The 25924-nt window shown below is 48.2% G+C and overlaps 13 protein-coding genes across 13 annotated transcripts; 6 read left to right on the top strand and 7 right to left on the bottom strand.

Moving 5' to 3' along the window:
- Positions 1 to 400: 400 nt before the first annotated feature.
- MCYG_00797 (conserved hypothetical protein) lies at positions 401 to 1988 on the top strand (the record flags this gene model as incomplete). Its single annotated transcript, XM_002850647.1, has 6 exons — positions 401 to 601; positions 667 to 721; positions 786 to 835; positions 904 to 1082; positions 1412 to 1482; positions 1558 to 1988. The coding sequence occupies 6 exons, from the start codon at positions 401 to 403 to the stop codon at positions 1986 to 1988; spliced, it is 987 nt and encodes a 328-aa protein (XP_002850693.1).
- Positions 1989 to 2346: 358 nt separating this feature from the next.
- MCYG_00796 (oligoribonuclease) lies at positions 2347 to 2984 on the top strand (the record flags this gene model as incomplete). The annotated part of the gene is made up of 2 exons (XM_002850646.1): positions 2347 to 2394; positions 2466 to 2984. The coding sequence occupies 2 exons, from the start codon at positions 2347 to 2349 to the stop codon at positions 2982 to 2984; spliced, it is 567 nt and encodes a 188-aa protein (XP_002850692.1).
- Positions 2985 to 3320: 336 nt separating this feature from the next.
- MCYG_00795 (phosphoglucomutase) lies at positions 3321 to 5147 on the top strand (the record flags this gene model as incomplete). The annotated part of the gene is made up of 3 exons (XM_002850645.1): positions 3321 to 3373; positions 3448 to 3749; positions 3838 to 5147. The coding sequence occupies 3 exons, from the start codon at positions 3321 to 3323 to the stop codon at positions 5145 to 5147; spliced, it is 1665 nt and encodes a 554-aa protein (XP_002850691.1).
- A 266-nt stretch (positions 5148 to 5413) lies between these two features.
- Positions 5414 to 7009, bottom strand: MCYG_00794 (streptomycin biosynthesis protein StrI; the record flags this gene model as incomplete). The annotated part of the gene is made up of 1 exon (XM_002850644.1): positions 5414 to 7009. One exon carries the CDS (start codon positions 7007 to 7009, stop codon positions 5414 to 5416), a length of 1596 nt encoding a protein of 531 aa, XP_002850690.1.
- A 772-nt stretch (positions 7010 to 7781) lies between these two features.
- MCYG_00793 (conserved hypothetical protein) lies at positions 7782 to 9848 on the bottom strand (the record flags this gene model as incomplete). The annotated part of the gene is made up of 1 exon (XM_002850643.1): positions 7782 to 9848. One exon carries the CDS (start codon positions 9846 to 9848, stop codon positions 7782 to 7784), a length of 2067 nt encoding a protein of 688 aa, XP_002850689.1.
- Positions 9849 to 11981: 2133 nt separating this feature from the next.
- Positions 11982 to 13543, bottom strand: MCYG_00792 (hydroxymethylglutaryl-CoA synthase; the record flags this gene model as incomplete). Its single annotated transcript, XM_002850642.1, has 4 exons — positions 11982 to 12119; positions 12185 to 13260; positions 13317 to 13419; positions 13484 to 13543. 4 exons carry the CDS (start codon positions 13541 to 13543, stop codon positions 11982 to 11984), a joined length of 1377 nt encoding a protein of 458 aa, XP_002850688.1.
- Positions 13544 to 14898: 1355 nt separating this feature from the next.
- On the bottom strand, positions 14899 to 15702 carry MCYG_00791 (alpha-galactosidase A; the record flags this gene model as incomplete). Its single annotated transcript, XM_002850641.1, has 1 exon — positions 14899 to 15702. The coding sequence occupies one exon, from the start codon at positions 15700 to 15702 to the stop codon at positions 14899 to 14901; it is 804 nt and encodes a 267-aa protein (XP_002850687.1).
- Positions 15703 to 15921: 219 nt separating this feature from the next.
- Positions 15922 to 16418, bottom strand: MCYG_00790 (uncharacterized protein; the record flags this gene model as incomplete). The annotated part of the gene is made up of 4 exons (XM_002850640.1): positions 15922 to 16001; positions 16053 to 16086; positions 16146 to 16299; positions 16351 to 16418. The coding sequence occupies 4 exons, from the start codon at positions 16416 to 16418 to the stop codon at positions 15922 to 15924; spliced, it is 336 nt and encodes a 111-aa protein (XP_002850686.1).
- A 299-nt stretch (positions 16419 to 16717) lies between these two features.
- MCYG_00789 (F-box domain-containing protein) lies at positions 16718 to 17781 on the bottom strand (the record flags this gene model as incomplete). Its single annotated transcript, XM_002850639.1, has 2 exons — positions 16718 to 17400; positions 17529 to 17781. The coding sequence occupies 2 exons, from the start codon at positions 17779 to 17781 to the stop codon at positions 16718 to 16720; spliced, it is 936 nt and encodes a 311-aa protein (XP_002850685.1).
- A 566-nt stretch (positions 17782 to 18347) lies between these two features.
- Positions 18348 to 21088, top strand: MCYG_00788 (glutamate carboxypeptidase 2; the record flags this gene model as incomplete). Its single annotated transcript, XM_002850638.1, has 2 exons — positions 18348 to 20843; positions 20900 to 21088. 2 exons carry the CDS (start codon positions 18348 to 18350, stop codon positions 21086 to 21088), a joined length of 2685 nt encoding a protein of 894 aa, XP_002850684.1.
- A 992-nt stretch (positions 21089 to 22080) lies between these two features.
- Positions 22081 to 23232, bottom strand: MCYG_00787 (transcription initiation factor IIB; the record flags this gene model as incomplete). The annotated part of the gene is made up of 2 exons (XM_002850637.1): positions 22081 to 22454; positions 22528 to 23232. 2 exons carry the CDS (start codon positions 23210 to 23212, stop codon positions 22081 to 22083), a joined length of 1059 nt encoding a protein of 352 aa, XP_002850683.1.
- Positions 23233 to 24139: 907 nt separating this feature from the next.
- Positions 24140 to 24804, top strand: MCYG_00786 (ATP synthase H chain; the record flags this gene model as incomplete). Its single annotated transcript, XM_002850636.1, has 3 exons — positions 24140 to 24221; positions 24281 to 24359; positions 24455 to 24804. The coding sequence occupies 3 exons, from the start codon at positions 24195 to 24197 to the stop codon at positions 24718 to 24720; spliced, it is 372 nt and encodes a 123-aa protein (XP_002850682.1).
- Positions 24805 to 25226: 422 nt separating this feature from the next.
- On the top strand, positions 25227 to 25795 carry MCYG_00785 (uncharacterized protein; the record flags this gene model as incomplete). The annotated part of the gene is made up of 3 exons (XM_002850635.1): positions 25227 to 25242; positions 25363 to 25508; positions 25571 to 25795. 3 exons carry the CDS (start codon positions 25227 to 25229, stop codon positions 25793 to 25795), a joined length of 387 nt encoding a protein of 128 aa, XP_002850681.1.
- Between the last annotated feature and the right edge of the window lie 129 nt (positions 25796 to 25924).

Genomic DNA, 25924 nt, shown 5'->3' with positions numbered 1-25924 from the left:
GCTTTTTATCAAATCGCCTCCTTTCGTATACTTCGCCGCACGATCATGCCTTTTCGGCCTCTCTCCCTCCATACAAGTCGGGATTCCACTACAACCAAGCGGGTCCGAAGAAGATCTATCTTGAGTGCTTTTATAAAAACTAGCCATCTCTCTCTTTTTCAGTTTAAGCCTCCTCTTCTCTTTCTCCTTGTTTCTTGATCTTGCGGTGGTTCCAGTTCAATTCCCCGACACTAAATATTGGAGCCAGGCCCTCGGGAGGAGAAACATCCGGATTTTATATATCAGGAGCCCGCCCCTGAACATCGAGTGACCTGGAGTCTACCAAGTTGTTTACATACGCTCATCGCCCTCCTTAGCTGTCTTCTTCGGATTCACTACACCAGCTTTCAGTACTGCCATCATGAGAAATCCTCCTCCAGAGGTCATACGATCATGGCCAAAACCCAACTATATCAACCCAGAGTATGCAGGACCCGAGCTGGCCATTATTGGAGTGACATTCGCGACATTGTCGGTTATTATTGTTTCTCTACGGATGTTTGTTCGCCTTCATATGCGAAAAGCTGCGTCCTGGGATGATTGGCTTATGGTAGCTGCTATGGTACGTTTTGATCACTTTCCGGGTTTAGGTTGTATGGAACATTGACTAACATGTTTACTCTTTAGCCATGCCTAGTAGGCATCGCAGCAGCATCGATTATCAGCACCAAGTATGGATGGGGTGAGTTTCTACAATCCGGCCAGTGATATAATTTTTGCATAGCTGACGGCAACTTCACGAACAGGTTTCCATATCTGGGATTTCAAACTCAAATATTTTAAACAATCGAGAATAGTAAGGGATATCCATTCATGTTCTTATTTTCAACCTTCTAGTTCCAATCCATTCTAATTCTGATATAGACCAGTTACATATGCCAATTTTTGTTCGTACCACTTATGAGCTTCGTCAAACTGTCGATTTTGGCCTCATATCTACGATTCTTCACAGAGAAGCTATACATTAAACTAGCTTGGGTGCAAATTGGCTTGGTCTTGGCTTGGTTTGTCTGCTTCACGGTTATGATGCTTGTTGCTTGTGTGTAAGTCTTCTCTCGCCTATTAAACATATGGAAAAGGGCAGAAATAGGTATCCTAATGCTGATTTTCTACCTAGTCCTCTTACAAATTACTGGAACTCGTTTCTCCAAAAAGGCTGCATGGACGAAGAAATCAGGCTCCTGCCAGCAATTTATTCTAATGCTGTGATGGATGTAATGATCCTCCTCACTCCCTGCCCAACGCTTTGGAGATTGCACCTCCCAGTCCGAGACCGGATTGTGCTAATTGTGATGATGTGTTTGGGTTTGATGTACGGAGCTCCCCTTGAATACCTATTTGACATGACGAATACTAACTAGTCCATTTATAGTGCTTGCGTTGCAGGATGTGTTAAGTCATATTACATGTATCAGACTCTCGTGGGAACATATGATGTAACTTGTAAGTCGAGACATTGGCTCTCTCTATATATATGCTTAGTGTATACAGGAAAGCTGACTCAATGCTCAACCATAGGGGAAGGATACAAAGTCTGGGTATGGACCGACATTGAAGTGAACCTCGCGGTGATTTGCGCCTCCATCCCTGTTCTGCGGCCGTTTGCGCAGAAGTATCTCCCCAAACTCGGCTTCAAGACTGCGAGCGCCAGATCGCAGTACGGTCAACGATGGGACAGCAATCGCTCTGGCGGGCTGCACTCGGCGGGGATCTACAAGCAGCAAACTATCCACCAGACAGTCAGGTCCCGGCACACCACTGACGATGAGGACGATGACGGCGGGTCCACCATTGCTCTAAGCCCCACGGAGTATCCTATACCAAAGACACACCCGTCTTCTCCCCGGCCCTATGACGCCCGTCGCTATGCTCAAGGTTCTCGAAACGGCTTTTACAATGAGCCCAATAATGATTCTAACAAGGATGCCCGATACGCCAACTACGCTTGATGCCTAGTGGCAATATCGTGCACAATTCCTCATGTTCATTTTTTTTTAATGGAATTATAATGGCTATGGATGCGTTTCTTTGGGCGTTTTTCATCTCTCTTCTCCTTTTTTGTTAAAATCAGCTTTGGCCTTAGAAACATACCCAGGGGGGAGGTCTATTTCCGATACCCGGCTCCGGTTCTATCAGATTTCTATATATTTTACCTTTCGTATGAATATTTAACTTGGGGCTGCGGAGTATAATTTTTTTCTTTTTTTTTTTTGGCTTCTCTAGATACGATAACAATTTATCCATAAAGCTCATCCCGATCACATTCTCCCTCCACGATCCGAATAAGCCACTACCGAGGCCCCAACCATGGCTCTTCAGCGATCTAGCGATCCTCTAGTCTGGGTAGACTGCGAGGTTCGGCTCCATACAAACCAACAACCCCAGGACGCTCAAGGTCAAACCAAACCAACTAACCACGGAGGCAGATGACGGGACTTGATCCGGCAAATGATAAGATACTGCAGATATGCTGCTTCATCACGGACGCGCAGCTCAACCTTCTCGAGCCAGCGGGTTTTGAGGCCGTCGTCCACCAACCCCAGGATGTCCTCGACCGCATGAACGCCTGGTGCATCGACACCCACGGCCGCTCCGGCCTAACCGCCGCCAGTCTCTCGTCCACCACGACAGCTGAAGAAGCTGCCAGCGATCTCCTGGCCTACATCAAGCGATATGTACCCAAGCAGCGAACCGCCCTGCTCGCCGGGAACAGCGTACACGCAGACAGAGCCTTTCTAGCCCAGCAACCGTACGCAAAGGCCCTGGGCTGGCTGCACTACCGCATCCTGGACGTGAGCAGCGTGAAGGAGGCCGTTCGACGATGGAGCAGCGACGAGGTGCTGCGAGATGCGCCGGCGAAAAAGGGCGTCCATCTCGCGCGAGATGACATCCTGGAGAGCATCGAGGAGATGAAGTATTACCGCCAAAAGCTGTTTGCCTCGTAGTCCTTTTCCTCCTCCGTCTTTATTATTCTTATATTATCCTGCATATATAATATCTCGTTTTAATTAATTGGTGGTGGCGGGAAGAAAACAAAGTCGAAGCCAACGCAGAAAGTGGGAAGCCCAACGTGATGATGCCCCGCGATGCAAATGACGCAGGGTTTTTCTCTCTCTTCTTCTTCTTCTTCTTCTTCTCCTTCTCCTCTTCTTCTCTTCTTCTTCTCTTCATCTTCATCTTCGTCTCTTCTTCAAGCTCCATCTCTTCATAATCGTTGTTTCGAAGAGTAAACCTCAATTGGTTGAGTCTTGTTTACCCAGCTGAGGATCTAAACAGCCATCATGGCCGTCAAGACAGTGGAAATCACCCCGTTCCCCGACCAAAAGGCCGGAACGTAAGTACAGGAAGGCCAGAAAGAACACTAGACGACCTGCTTCAAACAATTGAATGCTAACGAGAGCTATGCAGGTCTGGTCTCCGCAAGAAAGTTACCACTTTCCAGCAGCCCAACTACACCGAGTCCTTCGTCACCAGCATCCTGCTCTCCATCCCCGAGGGAGCCAAGGACGCATTCCTGGTCATCGGTGGTGATGGTAGATACTATAACACTGAAGCTATCCAGCTTATTGCTCGCATTGGAGCTGCCTATGGCGTCAAGAAGCTCTTGATAGGGCAGAACGGCATCCTGAGCACCCCTGCAGCTAGCCATGTTATTCGCAAAAGACAGGCGACGGGGGGCATCCTGTTGACCGCAAGCCACAACCCTGGAGGTAAACACCGCGTCATGATCGTCCCTTTCGTATCTTGATATTGAACTGACTGGGGTGGTTTTTTTTTTTCTTATCACCGCAATTGCAGGGCCCAAGGCTGATTTCGGGATTAAATACAATCTCTCAAACGGAGCTCCTGCCCCGGAATCCGTTACAAATAAGATCTACGAGGTATCAAAGTCTTTAACCTCATACAAGATCGAAGAACTCTCGGAAATTAAACTCTCGGAAATTGGAACCCAACGCTATGGGTCTTTGGAAGTTGAAATTATCGACTCTACTGCTGATTACGTAGAGATGCTCAAGGATATCTTCGACTTCGGCCTGATCAAGTCATTTTTGCAGAGCCGTCCAGATTTCAAGGTCCTTTTTGACGGCCTTCATGGTGTCACCGGGCCATACGGAATTGCCATCTTCCAGAAAGAACTTGGCTTGCCCGCTTCCAGCACCCAGAACTGCATTCCAAGTCCTGATTTCAATGGTGGCCACCCAGACCCCAACCTGACCTACGCCAAATCGCTGGTGGATGCGGTTGACAAGGATGGAATTCAGTTTGGCGCGGCCAGCGACGGCGACGGCGACCGAAACATGATCTACGGTGCCAACGCGTTTGTTTCTCCAGGCGACAGTCTCGCCATCATCGCACACCACGCAAAGCTCATTCCATACTTCCAGAAGCAAGGAGTTTACGGCCTGGCCCGCTCAATGCCGACTTCCGGTGCTGTCGATCTTGTCGCCAAGGCTCAGAACCTGCAATGCTACGAAGTTCCTACAGGCTGGAAGTTCTTCTGCGCCCTTTTTGATACCAATAAGATGTCAATCTGTGGCGAAGAGAGTTTCGGCACTGGAAGTAACCATATCAGAGAGAAGGACGGACTTTGGGCAATCGTTGCCTGGCTCAACGTTATCGCCGGCTACGCCAAATCTCACCCCGACAAGCCATTGAGCATTGCAGCCATCCAGCAGGACTTCTGGGGAATCTACGGACGTACCTTCTTCACCAGATATGATTATGAGGACGTGGATAGTGATGGAGCAAAGAAGGTCATTGCTGACCTCACTGGCCTTATCGAAAAGGACACCTTCATTGGTTCTACAGTTTCCGGCCGAAAGGTTACAAAGGCAGGCAACTTCTCCTATACTGATCTTGATGGCAGCGTGAGCAAGAATCAGGGATTGTTTGTCAAGTTCGACGATGGCAGCCGTATCGTTGTCAGACTTTCTGGAACTGGTAGCAGCGGTGCAACTATTCGCCTATACATTGAGCGCCACGAGAGCGATTCAAAGGAAATTCTCAAGGATGCTCAGGATTACCTGAAGGACAACGTGGCACTCGCGGTCAAGCTGCTGAAACTGAAGGAGTACATTGGTAGAGAGCAGCCCGATGTCAAGACCTAAGCAGCTTCGGCCTTAACCACAGCGAGGCATCTTGCAAGGGGAGAGAGAGACTAAAATGACTATTTCATAGGCAAGGAGCACGCAGCATTTCAATCCCTGATTCATTCGTTTTATATGACCTAATGACCTGTTTCAATGCAGGAACAAACATAAACTTAGCAAATGAGCGTCAACACTTTACTTTTCACAGTTATTAGCAAATACTCAAAGCAATCAACATACAATGCATTACCATGAAATTTAACCTCCCACAAAAAGAGGCCTATCTAATTAGGGATTTGTTCAGTTTTCTTCGCCCACCAGTCCTTCCAACTTACAACGAGCTCTTCTCGCCGGGCTTCTTCAGCAGCAAAGACTACCGCATGGCTTCGGATTGCCTCTTCCAAGGTACACCCTAGAATCTCAATTTGAGCTTTCTTGACATCCCATCCCTGGTTCTCCACCGAGTCAACAGCTCTAACAAAAGCTCGTGTGAGTCCATAATCTCCACCTCCGTGAGACTCTGCTTCTTCCGGAGGTGGCGGAGCTATGGAATGCTTTGTCGTCTCCCCAGTTCCGAAAGTGTAGATGCTGATTGTTACGCCGTCATATGTGACCTCACCCAGGGTACCAGATATGCGTCCACGGCGAACACACTGGGACTCAGTTGGAGCTACCATATGCAGCGTAGCGAGTTTTGCACCCCTGCCGCCAAGTGGTGATTGCGTATGCGAGTATGTCTTACAACCTTGCGGTATGGGATCACTTCCCCAAGCGATGGTGACAAATTGGTCATCACATACGCTGTTATCAGACTCGTACACGCAGCGGCCATACCATGGACGCGAAGCAACGTCTTCATCACGCATCGTCTTCACCTCGTAATCCTCAGCCAAAATACTGAGGAGATTCTTCTTTGCTGTTTCCATGCCGTGTTTAGATAGGACATCTTCGATTTCCGGATAGACATTATGGGCAGGAAATCCTGTACTTCCCTTTGCCAGGCACATATCATTATATATCTTGACAGAACTGTATATGCAATCCCGTTCAATAGGGCAGGAAAGACAGTTCGTGCTGTCTCCGGCAGCGGGAGGCTTGTTTGCCTTTGTAAACTGTGACAGCATCCCCGTTGAGGTTATTGTTCGCGGCAGGTGCTCTGGATAGTCAAGCGGTGCACCCGGAGGAGGCGAGCAGAGCAGCCATAATATAAAATCAATATCATGACAGCATTTGGTCAATAAGCTGCCGTCTGCAGCTGGTGTTTCCCTCCTCCAGTTTCCGCGAACATAACTGTGAGCGAAGTGAGACCATCCCACAGGCTCAGTATGCTCGATGGATATAATGTCTCCTATCACTCTATCCGCGAGAAGGAGCTTGCGAAGCAGCTGGTTGTGCGGGCTATACCGAAGCACATGGCCGATTGAGAATATCTTTGAAGGCACCGGTGATGTTGGAGATGCATCCGTTATCGCCTTGGATGCAAGAAGGATATCTGTTAAAGATAGAGCCAGCGGCTTCTCGCACATTATATGTAGATTCAAGGGCGCGATGGCCTGAACAATTTCTAGGTGCGATTCATCCAAAGTACAGATGAAGACGCCGTCGACTCCGACGTCTGGCGCTGCAGATGAGTCTTTCAGTCTGCGTCTTTCTTTCTCCCAGTCAAGCCAGCTCTTCCAGTCCTTGAACTCCTGTCCCACAGACGGCTGTTTCTCTCCCCAGACATATTTCCGTCCGAATCTACGGCGGGTCTCATCGTTGGGCTCTGCAACGGCGTAGATAATCCCTTCAGTGGCATTAGTTACGGCCTTTCCGTAGGCAGTTCCTCTCTGGCCGGCGCCAATCACCAGAAATCGGAGCGGCCCTGGCTCTCTAGACATCCTGATATATATCTGACAGTTGTTGTAGTTAGTAGTATGGCTGGTGGGGTGAAGAGGAAGTACTTACATGGTTCTACGCTCATACCCGCGAGTGGGATGTTCATAATCTAGTCATCCATCATTCGGCCATCGTTCGTATTTCCCTCCATACATCTAGTAGACCCTGCAAGATACGGACAACGATGTTACATCTCCGCACCGCTGTTGTTCCCCCGCTGTAACTAGATGTTACTTTGACAGCTTAACCGTTGGAGCAAGATATCTGGAAGTGAAGAATAAAACACGATGATTTTAAATGTCTTCTTTTTAATTCGCTGGGTTCCACTAGGAATGCTGATTCCCTATGACTGCTACAAAACAAACAAATCCACCAACCAAAAGATGAAGGCAGCCAGACTAACATTACCATTAACGTAGAATGCCCCTGAACAAAAGAAAGTACCCCAATGCGATGCATGTAAATGAAAGGATGTATGAAAGTCAAAAAGGAGCAGGAATTACTGCAGGAGAAAGAAAACGAGAGTATGCAGTCAATGCTGGGAAGAAACAATGTATGCTCCGGGTAAAATGCAGAAAACCAAACTCCGATCCCAGAAAATGAATGAAGGGAGATAAACTGGGCAAAAGAGTGTGATTAGTTATTATCCGGTCAACCGGAGGTGTAATGATAATTTTTTTGAAACGCCGTTGGGTATGCAAGAAACTCCCCGAAAGTTTGTCCCTAAGAAATGAGATAGGAAAAAGTGGTAGAGCACTTGTAAAGGAGGATCCCTCACTTATGCCACCGCTTCGTAGCAGCGATTTTTGCGGCCCTGGTTCTGCTAGAACCGCCGCCTTCGCGACGGTGCCAGGCATCCTGTGGCCAGACCCATCCCCGAGTTCGCTTCGCTTCACGCTTCTCTCGCTGTTGTGGCTCTGGAATCCATTTATCCTTGTCCTCTGGCAGGATGCGTTGGCGAGTCAGAGCCCCCGGACCACCGACATTGAGGTGCCATGATGGCTGGGTTGGCAGAGGCACAGATTTAGACAACATAAGCAGATAATATAGTGCCATGGTAGCCGAGAACGGGCCAGAGAGGTTCGAAGGCATTGGGGATACACCACGAGATGAACTAGAGTAATCAGATGATTGAGCTGAAGAGGCAGAGACAGAGCGAGACAGACCGATGCTGGATAGCATGGGGTTGTACGACTCTGCCGATGTCTTCGTTGCGATTGGAGTAGCCAGCTCGAGGTAGCCAAAGTATGGAACATCGTCGCCTTCATCACAGCCGGCGCGTACACAGACAAGTTCGATTTCAGTTATGATGAACCCGTATCGGCAAGAGTGTTCTCTCATGCAGCGTTGCAAATGAGAAAGACCATTGAGATACTCAACACGTCGATGGGGTTGTTCATTTCGCATCCCTGTGTTCCATCGGTTGAAAGACTTGACTATACCGACAATGCGGCCACGAGGGAGGCCTGACGGCGTCTGCTCGGTATCGCTGGCATAGTTGGCGAGGAAATGAGGGTCATTATCCCTATTTGCCGGGTTTATTGGGGCAGGATACAAGGACAAGCAATCGCGTCCTTGGGATACGCGAAGAGCAGCATTGACTCGGGGAGCATAAACGTCGCGAATTATATCAGTAAGTGAAATCTCAGAGTCAGGATACAGCCGAGACGAGGAGACGGTGGTTAGTGGAAGGCAATCCTGCGAGACGTGTGTTGTAAGGAGCTGGGGGAAGCGAGGAATAGAGCTCATATCATCAAGGGAAAAGGAAGACCACTGTCGCAGATTTCTGACGTCCCACCAAAAGTGCGCCTGGTTCGTTCTGTTTGATGGGTAGGACATGATCTCGACTAGGTTGATGGCCTGGGTGGGAGCATTAAGGTACTCAAGCAAGGTGGTTGATGCAGATGAAGGGGGGGAAGAATATTCCATTGGTGGGGCAAGGGGAGCTGGAGGGCCATTAAGAGCAGGATAGATAGAAGAGTCGGCAGTTGAAACGCCCAGAGCTCTTGCTGTAGTATCTGAAAAGCCGTAGAGACTGTTCTGCGTAGTTGCAACCTCAGAACTAGGAGCGTAGGTTTCTGCGGCAGCTAAGCAGGCGGATGTTGGGTAGGCTGAGGATGGGTATGTGCCAGGGTAAGCGGGAGCTGTGTATCCTGATGTTGGATAAGCAACTAGCGGGTCGGACGCGGCCGCATAATCGGCTTCTGGGTAGTTAGGTGTTGGATATGTGAAGGATGTTGCAGAAACAGGGGTTGTTGGGCTATACTGTGAAAGATACTTGGGCATCTGACGGTAAGTAGGATAGCCATATCGGCTGAGAGTGGCGTCATCAATACTAGAAACAGATGGGTTCCGTGCATGGGAAGTTCTCTTCTTTGCGCTGGGTGGAGGGACAGCGTAAGTGGGAGACATAGCACTCCCTCCAAGATAACCATGATATGAAGTAGGCGTGGTGCAAATAGGAGAAACCAAAGAGCAGTCAATTGGTTCAACTGCCCTGCGCGAAACAGAAGGTCGAGAAGAAGGATAAGGGGTAAAACCAGGAGGGTTCTGGGTTGTTGACAAGGCTTTCCGCGTTCGCGGCAGGCCATAGTGTGACTGTGGCTCTACCACAATATCCTGAGGTCTGATCTTAGGTAAAAGAATTGGGCCATGAGCACGGCCTGCTGGAGATCTTCCGGGCGTCGAAATGCTGGTAGATAGAGACTCTGGCGAAGAATCATGGGTATATGCAGATGAACCAGAGGTCGTTCGGCTGTGAACAGAACTAAGTAGCTCGGCATCGGACATGAGGGCGCGGGGCGGAGTTGATGGCTTGTAGTAATATAGCTCCGACGCCATATTTATACATCTAAAAAGCCAGTTAGGTCTAATCCATTATATTTTATGCTCGAGGGCTGTCAACATACCAATTTAGGAAATAGAGGTAAATATAGTGAACCAATGAAAAAGAGAAGAGAAAACTTTTATGATAACCCGTGACGCTGATGCTTGAATGGAAAAGAGACAATATGCAAATGAGATGATATGAAAAAGGGGAAGACCAGCTTCCAATGACATGTGCCTTATCCAATGAATAGACGAATAAATGGGTAATCAACTAGAGTATTTTGAAAGGAAAACCATATGAACCGTAGGATAGGGAATGCAAAGAATAGGGAACCAGGAAAAGGAAAAGAAAATTAAGGGAGTAGATGGGTATGGGAAATAAAATAGGCAAGCCAGAGAGAACTCTGGATGGGCATTGTGGACATTAAATCTTCAACAAGCCCGGCAGGGTCTGGTAGGAATTACAGGCCCTAGGCCAAACGAAGCTCATAGAGTTGAAGATATCTGAAACACGCAATGAATCAAAAAATAAAAGCCGAGAAAGAAAGACACGCCCATTGGCATAAAATTGTCTTTCAGAAGGCTAAAATTGTACCCTCAACCGAGCCGCCTGGAGTACAGAAGCGGGTTTGGGATCCCAGGCATGTTTGCAGGGAGCGCCAAATTGGAAAAGGAAAAAAAGAAAAACCTGATACACAGAGACGATGGGGTATAAGGGGACTTGGTCCGAGGGTATCTTCGCGCCGACAGGAACCAGTAGTAAGTAAGCGAGTTACCCCATGCCCATATCATAGATCATCGGGCATAAAGCTCCGACTGTCCCTCTGAATAAGAACTATATTTGGTCTTTTATTATGCTGCTATTTCTGGCAGGGCCGTAGGCGCTATGTATGGCTGTTTCAGGGTAAAGAGGAATGTCACATTTCAACTTCCGGGCGCCAAAGAGAGAGATCCATCGCATGAAATAATGTTGTCGCTTAGCAAACAAAGATAGAAAAAGTAGTAAGGCTGGCCAAAAAGCGGTAGATAGTGCCAGGTGGAATGGGGCAGATGCGACTGTTTCAGAATCTGGAGGGTCCTGGATACCAAAGACTAGTTGGCGCCCGCAAGAAGTCGGCCGTCCATAAATATAAACAAATATATTCGCGATGAGATGTGCCATTTTTTACGCGCCGACGTGGGCGCGTTTGGGCGGGACAGATGTGCTGAGGCCTTTTATTGGCCAATGCTTCAAGATGACTGATCGAGACTAAACTACTTCTGGAAGACAGGCGCTAACTTGGCCCACTAATATCCTAATATAGACAGTACCCACATCACGTGCTTAAGCCCCGGTGCACGTCCTCTATAAGTCACATGACTCTGCCCTCCTTGAAAGGGAAGAGAGAAGAGAATAGAGGATTGCACGGCGCGAAGAGACGGAAACTTGGACAGAAACCCCCCTGGAGGAAGCCCCTGGCGATCACAGTTCCAGCTCCTGGCGTTAACGAGCTTTTCTTGCCGTCTGACTGGACCTCAGCTTAGACAGCACGCTTGAAATGAGTTTCATCTCTTTTACGGGTGTCCTGTCATCAACCTGTCGTGATCGTGATGTGATCCGAAGGAGAAATAACAAATAAACATTACTAATTATCCAACGCGGGATGCTGGTATTTGATTTTGGCCGCCGATCGAGCACGTACGTTCTTCACTGTGTTATACAGCAACTGAAACTGCAGCGTGGTTGTCTGCAGTTCTACAAGTAACAAGATAATGCAGTTAGGCTGTGGTTTAAAATTAGATAAAATCCCATTTATTAAAATCGAGCATGTATCTATTCTATGCTCCAGGCGGTAAAACAAGAAAAAAAAAGAAAAGCGTAAATGGGCAGCGAGGTTAAGTAAGGCCTTGCTGTGATTATGAGAGCCCACCCCATGTTCATCCCACATTACCTATCCCCTGGTTCCCGTTCATGCAGCATCATTCGATAGCTCAGGCAAAAAAAAAAAAACGATATTCAGTTCGTTGCATCAAGATTTATAATCCCCCCTTCTAAGCAAGAGTAGAAAAAGGAAGAGCAGATGTGCTTTTAGATCTCATCTCTTAAGGATGATTCATAGCATGTTGAAGTTTTACTATGTTGAAAGAGTACCTCCCCCTTTTTGATTAAGCCTTGACTGCATACTCCCTTCGGAACATGTCATCAACCTTGGTAAGGTAGTAAGTTCCAGGGACGATGTTGTCAATGCTACCAACGGGGGTGAAGTTCTTCTGCAGGTGAGCCTTTTCACGAAGCAGGCACATCTGTATTGTTTAAAAAGCATTAGTCTCTAGTAATCATTTAACTTATTATGGCGGCGGCGACTTACATCATCGTAAACCTGGGGATCGACGACACGCCTGGCATCAAGGCGTTTTTGCAGGTCCAACTGCTTGACGATGGTTGACACATCGCCAACAATCTTGACACTGAACATGGAGCTAGCCAGGCCGCTTCCGTAGCTGAAGACACCCACGCGCTTGGGGTGCGCAGGGTCGAAGGGAACCCTGCTGAGTAAGCTGACGAGTCCTCCGTAAACGCTGGCACAGTACATGTTTCCACACTGAGTAGCGACTTCGATGGAAGGAAGGACACGCTCGTTAAATCGCTTCTTGGACAGGGCCATGAAAGTCTTTTCAACGGTCTTGTCGGTGACGGACTTTTCGTAGTCGAGGTTGCGAACCTCAGGAGCAACTTCGGCGAAGCAAGGGTGGTCTGGGTTTTCGAGATAGTCGTTGTAGAGAAGTCGTCCATAGGACTTGGCAACAAGCTTGCAGGTAGGGGCATGGAAAAGAATGTGGTCAAAGCGGTCGAGAGGGGTCCTGGTCTCATCGACAACACCGTTTGAATCGCCGTTCTGGCCCTTGAGGACCTTCTCTCTGGCGTTGTAAGCCTTGTAGCAGGCGTCCACAGCTTCAGTGTAGCACCTTATGGAGTAGTGACCGTCAACATAAGGGTATTCGCTGGTAAGGTCAGGCTTGTAGAAGTCATATGCATGGGTGATGTAGGTCCCCCTGAGACCTGGCTCAAAGACGATAGGAGCATCTGGACCAACGAGCATGGCAACACAGCCGGCACCACCGGTTGGACGAGCGTTGCCCTTCTTATACAGCGCAATGTCGCCAGCCACGACAATGGCGTCTCTGCCATCCCAACCAGAGGACTCTACCCAATTGACGGTGTTGAGGAGAGCATTGGTGCCACCGTAGCAAGCGTTGACGGTATCTACACCCTCGACGTTGGTGTTGCCAGAGGGTGCAAAGAGCTGCATGAGCACTGACTTGACCGACTTGGACTTGTCAAGCATGGTCTCCGTGCCAACCTCAAGGCGTCCAATCGACTTTGGGTCGATGGAATATTTGCGGAGGAGAGAAGCAACAGTGGTCAAGCATATGGAGTAGATGTCTGGGGTCCGTCAGTATCAGATCCTCGTTCTCGTCTGCTCGTTTCGCCCAGCTCACCTTCTCTATCATCACAGAAACTCATCTTGGTCTGGCCAAGGCCAATGGTGTATTTGCCCTGACTGACTCCATCAAACTTCTCGAGCTCAGCTTGATCAACGCACTGGTAGATAGATAGTTAGCAGGCAGCAAGACCAAGACGGAGGACCACTTGGTATAGATCTCACCTGGCTTGGGAAGTAAATCTCAATGGCTTTGATGCCGATGTTCTGAGGCCGGGAAGACATGGTAACGGCGGGTTATTGCTTTATCAGGAGATAGAACTTCGGCGTATATACTTGAGAACAAAGACGGTCAGTACGAGGAAAGACTGCAGCAGGATATAAGACTGTGCGATGTAAGCGAACAAGGCCGAACAAGAACAGGCAGCAACAATATAAAGGGGGCCGTCAATTCCTCGCCGGTGGGGGTGGTTTGTGCAGTAAACGTTTTAAAAGCTGAGAGAAAGATCGAGATGGGATGGAGCGAGGGCGGTGAACAAGGGGGTTTTCTTCCCTATCTCTCCGGTGGGGGGAGATGGACTCACGGTATTATAGGGATGCAATTGAAGGTCTTTCTTTCGGCGGATTGAGATGTTGGGTGAAGAGATGAAGCTGACAGCGTCTCTCCCTTTTTATTTCCCCCCCTTCTCTTCCTTTTCTTCTTCCGCTTTAACTCCTTTTTTTTTCCCTTCTCTTCTCAACCACTTTTTTTTTAGCTACCCAAAAAAACGGTTTTTCTTGTGACAAAAAGCCTATCTAAGTGATGACTAAGCCACTTAAAGTCATGTAATATTACCAGTCTAGCCTATCTAGGACTAACGAAAAATACGTGGCAGACCAAAAGTTGAGGAAAAGAAGAAAAGAAAAAGGAAAAAAGTCGAGTTGTTCATGCAGAGTTGCGGGATGTGCAGAGTAGTTGATGGGGAATCGCGGACGAACATGTTACAGGCATGAAGGGTTATGCAGTGCGTTGCTGGATCGTCCTCGGTGGAACAAGCAGCTCAGCTTTGGGCACAGCCACACAAAGCCCTTATCGATAAGTAGTTGGGCCCATCCCAGGCACCAGCGTTATGATATGCCTACCTATAGCTAATATATTAGCAGTATTGCACCCTATCCAGTGCCTATACTTAGGTTAGAAAATCCTGCTGCCTGAATTTTGGAAATCCCACAGGTGGTAGCGCGAGGCTAGGGCTGGAGGAGGGCCGTCTATATCGTCGCGCAGTAGCAGAAGACACCTTACCTAATCCGGTACGCTACCGGATCGGGGAATTTGGTGAGGTGCATAGAAGTGTAGTATCCTCAGAAGTACACCAGGCCAGAGCCAATATAATCAGGCAGTTTCGTCCTTCTCTGGTAGGTTGTCTGTAGCTACCAGACGTCTAACTGGCCTTACAACATGTAGCTGGCCACACGGCTGTACCATAACAATATGGAGTATATATATATATATCGTAGAAGAATATTATCTAAATATCTAGTGGTTATAGATTTAAGTAATTTGCTCTCTATTGTAATTCCATAGCTACTGCCCGTCATTATATGCACTTTGGTAGTAAGGTACTCAACATTTCTCGCTGCAAAGTGGCTAATGATTACAGTCAACTTGAGTGTTCCATGGGCGTGAATCCTCCACCGCGCCCTGTCTTCTCCTGCAGGTGAGCATCCAAGGAGTCTAGTTCGGACTGCCTAGCCGAGCAGTCATCCTGATGTGCCCGGCTATTTTCGAAATCAATCAACTTTGCAGTCCCGTTGTGAACAATAAAGTTGTACTTATTGACATCTCCATGCAGCAAGCCTAGCTTATGAAACTGCTGGGCAACATCCTTACAAACCGGAAGGTCATCGATTGATGCTTCGCGCCCCTCGACCTTCTCCACCAGGAGCCCAATAACTCGCCCGTGCTCATGGACATGGCCGAGAAACCGTGGAGCTAGACCACTCTCTGCTAGTAGCCTGTAAGCTCTGGTCTCCTGCACAATGCGTGGTATTTCCCATTCAAATCGGGCAATTTTGAGAATTGCAGTGGTTCCCGGGCTTAATGGTACCGAAGCATCGGAACCCTGGTTCCCAGAAACAGTGACTTCCGAAACATTTGCGGAAAGTCGTTTGACTTTGGTCAACGTCAGGCAGTCCACAGAATTGGGGTGCCAGAGCTCATGCACCCCGACCAGTTTGCGATTCGACAATCTGGTCTTCAGTTCGTTGGTGGATGGGTCCCGACTGATGAATGCCATGTTCCATTCTTTGGCCTTCGGTAAGGCAGGTAGCGACTCTAGAGGGGCGGAAAGAGTGTTTCTGTCATAGGTGTGCGGTGAAATAGTGACATATTTCACCTTTCCATCAATCAACAGTCGGTACTCGCTATCGTCTTTACCACTGACATCCATCGAGAGGACAGCCATAGACTGATGCCACTTCATCCTGAAAAGCAAAAACCGAATGTAGAAAAATTTGTGAAGCTTTCGTGTTTGGTATGGGGAGAATGCTCGTCTTTTGTGATCTCAGGATCTCAGATGGCCTCCAGGAGCGACGCAAAAAAACATGCTAAAGACCCATCCAATACTAACAGCGCACCTTCTTAGCTGGGATGAGTGCGCTCGTCAGGTTCAACTAAGATCACTTCAACAAGGTAGATGGTGGCAATGGTAGGGAGGTTTTCGAAGTGATATCAAGGAGGATTGTTGAAATGAGCTTGAATTCGCTTCCAAGAAACCGCCCGTCAGTCTTGTTATCCTGAGCGTGGACTTCTAACGTTTAGTTATATCTTGGGCCGAGAAAAGAAACTCCTGTGGCCGACCAGGACCTTCGTCAACAAATCATATTCGATGGAGATCGGGAGACTTACCAAACCACGCTCGTGGCAGCGGCCAATAATAATGGCTTTATTCAGTTGGTGATTGATCTTTGGAAACATATCATTCTCCCCACTTTGCCGCCGCTGCATTTTCAAGCATTGTCCAACATCACCGCCAATGCTCTGGTTGGTGGGAATGCAAGCCCTGTATGGCACCAAAAATAGACACTCAGTCTTCGATGCCAGCGTCTAGGACAGTGAATCACTTCTGAGTCCGATGCCCCGAAAAAGTACTTCTCTGAAGCCTCCGACGACGAACTCCATGGTTAAAACAATCTCAAGCTGTTTGGTTTCAATTTTCCGCAAATGTATACGTTTACGGAAAGAAACGAAACATAGACCCGGTTTGGAGTCAGAATAATGTTTGAGAAGCTTTGAGTGAAGGGCAATTTCGAAGTTTGTGTATATGTTGTAGCACCTCACTAGTTATTTACTAGTGAGTAAACAGTTATACGGGAACTTGCTTTGGGGCGTGAGGTATCTTTTCTTCTTTTCTTCCTCTCCTCAGCTTGTATAGTGGCCGGTTAGATACCATATCGAATAGTTCTACGCGGTCACAGCTACTATGATAAATCGGAATATTTTCGCTTGCTAAACGACATGACAACATCTCTTTCGTTGAAATAACCCCCACGAATAACAAATGTTGGCAGGCTTACGGCCACCTTGCCTTCTTTGCTGTGTTTCCACAGTTTTTGAGCCTCAGGACATAGTCGGAAATGGTCGAAGAACCCGGTATTCGAATATACACGGTCCCGCATCGCGAAAGCTTCTGTGGGGTTTGAGACTGTGTCTCCCTCAAGTATGATCTGACAACCTGCGCAGCAGAGGCCGTGCTGAACGTCGCCACTTGCTATATCGACATATGGTAGAGTAGTACCGGCCATATACCGTAGAACAGCGTGGGCTCGGTTTGAACAAGCCGTGACCGCTGCTGACATTGAGGTGCCAGGAAATGTAAATGCCTTGGCTATTTGCTTCTCCGCCACAATATACATCCTTCTTTGACGGGAAGTTTCGGCCATTGAGTATATTCCGGATATCGTATGCAACAACGGCACCGATCGGCGTAGATGTGCCCGTGACATGCTAAGCACCTTTCCAATTTCTACAGCTGGTAGGACTCGAAACCGAGGAGAGGAGGTAAGACAGCGAAAGCAGCACCTCTCGAGCGATGGAAGGAAAACAAACCCGCCAAAGGAATCACAATGGAGGCAGTCTCGGGTGCAAAGTACGTTAGAGATGTCTTTCAATGTGTACCACACCGAGATTTTTGTGCGCAGAATAACGCAAATGGTTTCGAGAGCATGGGTTATAAGGGTTGATATCCAGGAACGGTGGAGGCGATTTGTCGGGCCCGGACGTTAACTTGACGGAATACGAAAAAAGACCGCATATCCAAGAGGAGTAAAATTTCATGGAGAATTCCAACAGGTAGAATCTGCATTCGCCCAAGTGTTGTGATAGCTGTGTGATTGAACGGGTGAGCCATGGAGCCCCGAACCGCTTCGTGCCCACGCGGATTCAACCTGATAACTGCAAGGTCGAAGTCGCGGCGATGATAGGTGCTGACGCGAATGATATCGTCCATCCGCACTGTGTCGTTCAATTCCTTGACTGAAGACATGCTGCCGCGAATTTCCGTCCGAAGTTCTCACAGCATTTTTCATTTAGTGGAGTAGGGTATTTCGTTGTAAGAGCAGAGCACAAGTGTGTCGAAGGAGTATCCGATCAATTCCCAGGGCCGCATTCCTGGCGCGTTGGGGTTCTCCACGCAGGCGCTAATTGCATCCAAAGGCCACCACCTATGTCAGCACATCTTGGTGACAGTGACACTCTGGTGTACTCCGTATAGACGTAGATGTCAATAATATAACAAAATATATTTATAGCAACAACGACTGGTCGAGATGCTAAATAAGCACAGCCACGTGATATGGCTGTGCTCTGACCAGGGGGAAAGAAAGAGAAGAAACATCGACAAGGAGACTCGACTTTCCAGACATCAACCAGCAAAACATCTCTCTCAAAAAGATATCCAGCCAGGCTACACTCGTTTGATATATATACTCCCATTTGGCTGGTATAACATGACCAGGAACCCCTCGACGGTGGAGCGGTGACCGTCCCCTTGTTTCGCGCGTCAGATCGTCCTTCTCGCCGCAAGGTGCGAGAAACGGTCCATCTGCGGCGATGGGCGACCAGAAAGCCCTATATGAACACCTCCCTATCCCTACATACGAAGAAGCAACCTCGTCTCGCCCTTCTTCCTCACAGTCCCGATTTGGCCCTCGAGAAGTGAGTGACGATGCCGAAAGGCAGGGCCTCATACAAAATGACTCTGCAGCAGAACGCAGCCATCGCCCTTTTCGAGGATATAGGCCCCCGACGGTCGAGTCGGCAAGGTCAAGCCTCGACTTCCTCTCCGAGAATGGGAGTTCGGCTCGTGGGTCGACGGAGCAGCTGCGGAGAGAGCTAGAGGAGATGGAAGTCGAGGATCCTCCTACAGCCTCATCGTCTCGATCACTCTTTTCAAAACGGTTTACAAACTTCAAACGAACACTCTCGTCGATAAACCTGCCGCTGCGGAAATACATTCCTACCTTTAACATACCAACCTTCAACTTCCGGATAAATCTGTGTTCGGGCATGGAGCACCAGCAGAGATGTATCATCCTGCTCAGGGTCTTTGCCGTCTGTCTCGTCGCATCTCTCGTCTACCTACTATTTGTCTCGAATTTCTTTTCATTCAGCAACAGGATGAGCCAGGGCCAGATATACCAGCCGGAATCGGTCCGAGTTTTCCTCGAGAACCACATCAACGAAACGGCTATTGGGCAGAATCTTGAGCGGGCTACCAACTTCCCTCATATGGCGGGCACAGAGGGAAACTATGTCCTGGCCAAGTGGGTGGAAGAGAGCTTCAAGTCGTACGGGCTGGAAGCTGTCGAATTGGAAGAGTTCAATGTCTATCTTAACTACCCCAAATCAGGCGGAAGGAAGGTTGCCATCGTCGACCCCCCAGAGAAACTCTGGGAAGCCCAGGTCGAGGAGGACCAAGTATACGTCGACCCACCACGGGAACAGACTATGGTATTTCACGGGCTTTCTAAATCTGGGAATGTAACTGGCCCGCTTGTCTTCGCAAATTTCGGTTCCAGGGATGAATTCAAAAAGCTTACGGAATTGGGTATCGATGTTAAGGGAGCTATTGTTTTGATTCGGCATTACGGGACGCAACCAGACGTGGCATTGAAGGTAAAGGCGGCGGAGTTAGCCGGCGCAATTGGGTGTATTATATACTCCGATCCGGCTGAAGATGGATTCCGAAAAGGAGACGCTTGGCCAAAGGGAAGATATATGCCAAAAGACGGAGTCCAGAGAGGTACTGTTAACCGTGTTGCTCTGGCGGCGGGTGACGTCCTCAGTCCAGGGTTCGCTTCTCGGCCAGACGAGAAAAAACGACTCGATATCGGTGAAGCTGAAAGTCTTCCACAAATTCCAAGCATTCCTCTCTCCTGGAAGGATGCACAGCACCTTTTGCAGGCTCTCAAGGGTCATGGTAAAAAGGTACCCCAGGATTGGGTAGGGGGTGTCCCTGACATCATCGAATGGTGGACTGGAAACGCAGAGTCTCCCAAGGTTAATTTGATGAACTTACAAGATGAGGTAGAGCGACAGCCCGTTTACAATGTTATTGGACGGATAGTTGGTATCGAGCAGTCCAAGAACAGCATTATACTCGGTAATCATCGTGATGCTTGGTGTTTTGGAGCAATAGAACCTGGTAGTGGGACTGCGGTCCTGCTAGAAGTTGCTCGTGTTTTCGGCGAGCTCAAATCTCGTGGATGGCGGCCACTACGGACCCTCGAATTTATCAGCTGGGATGCAGGGGAGTATAACTTGATCGGTTCGACTGAGCACGTCGAAGACAGGGCCGAGTTTCTCAGGGCTAATGCATTCGCCTATCTTAACGTGGATGTTGCTGTCTCTGGCGATAAATTCACTGCTAGAGGGTCTCCGTTGTTCGAGCCGATCCTTCTTCACCTTTTGAACCGGGTACCAGACCCAAAGAGTAGGGAAACTATACGGGCTCTATGGGACCAGGCCGGCTCTAAAGTAGAAGCGCCTACTGCTGATGGCGATGCTCTGCCATTCCAGACCATCGCTGGGACTTCTAGTTTAAGTCTGGAGTTCAAGGGTGATCTTTACCCTGCCCACAGTTGCTACAGCAACTTTGACTGGATTCACAAAACCGGTGACCCTGGTTTCTTATACCATCGCGCCATGGGTCAGATATGGGGTTTACTTGCTTTGGAGTTGTCCAGTCGGCCTGTTTTGCCCTTTGACATGGGAGTATTCTCCAAGGCTTTTTCCCAGTATGTACTTGACCTACACAAATACGCCCAAAAGATATCCGTACCTTTGAAACCGGCCAACGGCCAAGACAAAAATGACAGCAAGAGATCAGAAAAGGGAGGTGTCGTTGATTTAAAGCCTTTATACGACACGGTAAGATCACTAAATTTTGAGGTTGCCAAATTCCATCAGTGGGAAGGCAACTGGAATGCCACCATATTCGACCAGAATGGGTTTGAGGATGATGTTACGGCTCTCAGGCGTATGAGCCATAACAGCCACATGGGTTATTTCGAAACAAACCTTTTGGATCTGGAGGAAGGCGGAGGTGTAAGTTCCCGTTATTTTCAACAGGAAGATGTGTCTCCACTAACTCAATAATATAGGTCCCTAACCGCACTCAATATAAACATATGATATACTCTCCTCAGCTATGGCTAGAAAAGCCCGAAGATGCAACTTATTTCCCTGCCATCAGAGACGCAATGGATTCAGGAGACTGGGTCCAGACCCAGGCGTGGATCGATAAGGTCTCAAAAATAATAACCAACGCAGCAATCCGGTTAAACCTTTAGTTCACTCCCTTGCTCTCTCTCTCTCCCTCTCTCTCTCTCTCTCTCTCTCTCTCTCTCTCTGTATATATCCATTCAAGGAAACGGCACCTCCCTGGATCATCACGGCGATGATTCAATAACACGGCCAACCGCCAGGCCTTTTATTCGTTGGTTTTTTCTTTCCTTCATCCGGCGTTTGTTATATACAGCATTTGGCATCATGCTCGGTTCTGCCCTTTCTTCTATCTCGCCTTTTTCTTCTGAGATACTCGTATTATTATGATATATTGAAATTGCTATTCTTCCATGTCGTCCAGCATGTGCTGCATGATGCTGCTCTGAACACATTTTTCCTAAGACCGATGTTATTACTACTAACCATTCAACCATCCAGCTATATGGACGATGTCTATCCCAGGCTTTTTCCCCCTTTTCTCGTTGCACGCCGAAGAAACAGTCTAAAACTTGGAACATAACATTACCAGGCTGTATATAATTTCCTTATTAGGCGGTTACTATACATATCATTTCAATCTGAGAAGACGTAGCATTATTAGGTTTTCACATAAGATCAATTATTGACGGAATCGAATCCATTTGAGTCTATCTATAGTAGTCACAAGCATCGAGAAAGGTACATAGTCCACTCTATCTGGGAAAATCTCCAACCCACCACGCGAGTTAAACTAGGCTCTTTATATTCGCCCCAAGACAAAATTGTGCAGCGCGAGGCGAAGTGAAAGCAAGGGAATTGGTTTACAATCTGCCGCGAAAACAAAAAATAAAAAATTGAGGCCCAGCTGAAAAGGGAGGAAGAGAGACAGAGAGATAAAAATAATGATCAGCAAATAAATGAGGAAGGCTATTGATTTGAGGCCGTGAGAACGTGATATGATTGATACTTTAAAAACGAATTATAAGATTAAGTGGGCTACCCAGTACAACCGCAGATGCGAGCCATTGCGTGAAGGAGGTATAACCCGGGGAATTCGATGACACTTCCCATTGCATTTTCAGCTAATGGGAAGCTTGCTCATGTCACCTTTTCCATCTTTTATCCAAGCAGGATCAATCAATCTTTCTCGTTCCGCGTATAGCTGTTTGTAGGCGCCACGGATCGTACCGTCACTAACATGGGCAACACCGGAGATCTCCTTAGCCGTCTTCCCATGGCCCATTAAAAAGGAAGCCATGTATATCGAAGCAGCGACGATGGAAAGTGGTGAGCGGCCGGCGAGGTCGCCCATGGAAGTGACTCGGTCAGCGAGCATGGAAGAAACGTTTGTGACCTGGAAGGGCAGGTCCAAAAGGTTGCAGAATCGGTTGCAGAGATCACTTGGTTTAGTGGATGTTGTTCCAGTGTATGCATCGTTGGGGTCGGGAACGCCTAATCATGATATGTAAATTAGAAAACCGAACACTTTGCACGACTTGAAAAATGCATGCAGAAGAGCTCATACCTCCGTTTGAAACCACAGAATTGATGCGTTCAAGGTTCTGGGCCGTGAAGAACTTTTCAAGTGCTTTGTAGATCCTGCCAATTTCCTTTTTGGACACTCTTGTGACCGCAAAGATCTCAGTAAATGTCCGGGGAACTTTACACTGCCGACAGGCAATGAAGATGCAACCGGCAATAATAACGTCCTGGGATTTCCCCTTGAATGCTTTCGCATCGTCGACGATTTTAAAGAGATACTTTGCTGTGTCTGCAACGTTCTTCTGAATGTTAAATCCGTCACATAAGGAGCCTATCTCCTTATACGCAGCAAGCAGGGCCTTGTTAGTTTTCTCGGTTGACATCTTGTTCTGGGCTCGATGTAGTTCCCTGCTCCGAGCACCGCCGGTACCGAACGAGATCTGCGTCTCAAGCTGGTTGCCATTAAGAAGAGGATTAGAAGCGTCACCAACTCGAGAGGGGTCATCATTATTCTGGTCATCATTCGAGAAGGTACGCCACTCCGAGTGAGGGTCTATTTCTCTATCAGCCAAAACGAGCCCACAGGAGCCGCATATCGTTTCATGGCTCTCTGGGACAAGGTTAGGAGGATTCTCCTTGCATTCTGGACATATCAGACGTTCAGCTAGATTCTCCTTCCACGGTGTTTGAGCTGGCTCCCCCCGAAGACCTGTTCCTACTGCCGCCATTTTAAGAACCTTCCTTTGAGGCTTCAGTCGACTGGAGTGACGACGCCTTATCTTGTTGTAAGTAACGGTAAGGTTATGCTGCGATGCGCACACACGGATAAATAGCGGCGAATACAGTTTGGCGGTCGGCGCCGAACAGAGGGGGAAAGTGTGGAAATAGAGAGAGAGAGAGAGAGAGAGAATCGCTGGGCCCTTGTAGGCGCTTTCTCCAGCTCAAGAGGATATGAGGATAACCACTACCTCCTTTTAACAACCATGTTAGTTCCAAAATAAAATACACTAAAGATAGAAGAGAGGTCAGGAGATGTTGCTTTTTAACCCCGTAATCAAGGGCCCTGCAGAAGGTAACGGATGAGAATGACAGCTTCTTCAAGGCCCAATTTGGTTGTTTGTCTCTTTCTTGTGGTAGTGCTTTTCTGTTGCAATGGAGCTGAGCCCCTTTGAAGGCAGCAAAATCATCTCAGCTTTACCTTTCTAGAGAAAAATCCTTGACGTTGACAGACAAGAGCGCCAGATCCTCAAAGGCGGTACCGCAAGATGCCCTAGCCGGGCAGGCCTGACGAAGTCGAACGTCTGTAAGGCTTCCAACTGCGAGTGGCAAATGCGGCGCTTTTGGGGGGGTTGGAAAAAGCTGGCTGTTCAGCTATGAGGGGGTAAAGGGGAAGCTCGTCTCTTCCAGGCCTGTACCCGACACAGTTATAACCGAGTGTCTCCTCTGTCAGTGGTCTCTCGTTCTTTGTGGTTGTTTGCGAGAAGGCGAAGTCTCTGATAGAAGAAGATATCAAAAAGCAACAAAAAAGCAAGGCTTTGCCTCTTTAGGGTCGCCTCACTGCCAAGCCATGCTGACTCAGCAATCACTGAACGTTTTTCCGTGACTTTCAACCTCACAAGAAAAGAAGAAGATGAAGAGCAAACAAGAACTTCTCCCTCCCAAAGCCAACAGCCTGTCGACAAACCCGTCAAGCCCCATCAGTCCGTCGCGATGATGTCTCAATCCCTCAGATCCTCGGTAGACAGATCCCAATTCCCCTTCTGCTTGAGACTGGGCGACTTTGCTAACCCGACCAGGTCTCGTTTTTGAGCCGAGCTGTCCGCCAGCAGAGCCCGATTGTCCGTCGAAGCTTTGCTACTACTCCCATCAGACGAGGTTAGTTTGAGCCTCGAGATAGCCTAGACTGCCTCAATTGAATGATCTGTGACGATTTGACATGCTTACCGGAGTTGTCTTTTACCTTTCCGTAGCCGACCCCGTACAGGACCTCTATATCCGTGAACTCGCAGCCTACAAGCCCGCTCCACGCAAGGCCAATGACGCCGACGCTCATGTTCAGAAGTTCGTTGCTCCCAGCCCCCCTCCATCCCCCGAGGAGAGCAACATCTCTGCCGATCTGAAGGCCTACGAGACCCAGGCTGTTGAGGTTGAGGGCCAGGGCCAGGAGGCCGGTGAGCCCACTCCTATCGAGGAGGACTGGCTCGAGATGGACGAGGAGAAGCCTGCTGCCCACTAAGTCACTCGTTCCGTCCGATGGCCAGATGTGTTTGATCGATAGAATAGAGAGATAGGATGGGATATCAGCATGTATAGTTACACAGAAATTCGAACTCTTTTCTTGTCTTGTTCTTGTTATAAATGCAGTGTACAATTTTCATGATGACTTTGCGTGCTTTATTTACTACCATCTATCAACTTGGATTTTGTCTGACCTATTCCAGGGCCGTATCGTTGCCGATCAGGTGGGACAGTGTTGGTGTTGTATACATAGAGAGAACCTCTCTGCTACTTTATACCTGTTTTTAAATAGTAGGTATATTGATAAGACAAGCTGGCCCTATATAATTCTTTTGGTGTAAACTTATATATTAAATGCCACAAATGCTACACCAGCCACCGATGTCTCGTTCCTTTCTTCCACTACAATATATATGTTTTAATAGGCCTTTTTGCCTGCATATGCAGATGCAGATGCCATACTGTGTGCCCTTTGCAGTACGTCCTATCACTGGGTGGCTATCCATGCTACTCCTCGAGGGTAACGCTCTACCCGCGTGATAAAATAACTGATAATATGTCTGATCTGCCTCTCGCGCCGAGCTGCAGCTAACTATGCAGGAATACAACATCGACTAAACATCGACTAAGACAGAATAAGATGACACCTGTTTAAATAGTGATGTTGGTGTTGGTTTTATCATCGCTGATATCAACTTTGACATCGACTTCGTTTTCATATCAACTTCAACCACGAAAGCGGCAAAAGGGGCCACGAAGCCGTGTGTCAGAGATCTATTATCCCATGTGGGTGCTCTACAGGCATTATGGCTCTTCAAGTGGATATAAGTTAAGTTAATAAAAAAAAGGAAAAAGGAAGAAGCAAGCCCCCCGCCACGCAGCAGGACAAAGGCAAGGGGCCCGAAAGGGAAGATGAGACATTCAGTGACATCAAACATGAGATGCTTGGAGAGAATTATGATATTAAAGAAGGCGAAGAAGAGGGAGAAGATGAACTCTCTGTGCCGTCCGAGGAAAACCTGCAGCACTCCTCGTATATTATATGGAGTACTATCATCACCTGCCTCTGCTGAAGCTAAGACATGCTTCCTCAAGGTGTGGCTGTACCTAGATAATAGCTTCAAGCCGATCTTTATAGCAAGGGCAAAAGAGAGAGAGAAGAGGAGGTAAGATGCGCGAAGTCGAGATGGCCGCGCTAAGAA

Source organism: Microsporum canis, genomic scaffold (genome assembly GCF_000151145.1).
Source record: "Microsporum canis CBS 113480 supercont1.1 genomic scaffold, whole genome shotgun sequence".
Lineage (NCBI taxonomy): Eukaryota > Fungi > Ascomycota > Eurotiomycetes > Onygenales > Arthrodermataceae > Microsporum > Microsporum canis.
This window is presented reverse-complemented; position numbering and strand designations above follow the sequence as displayed.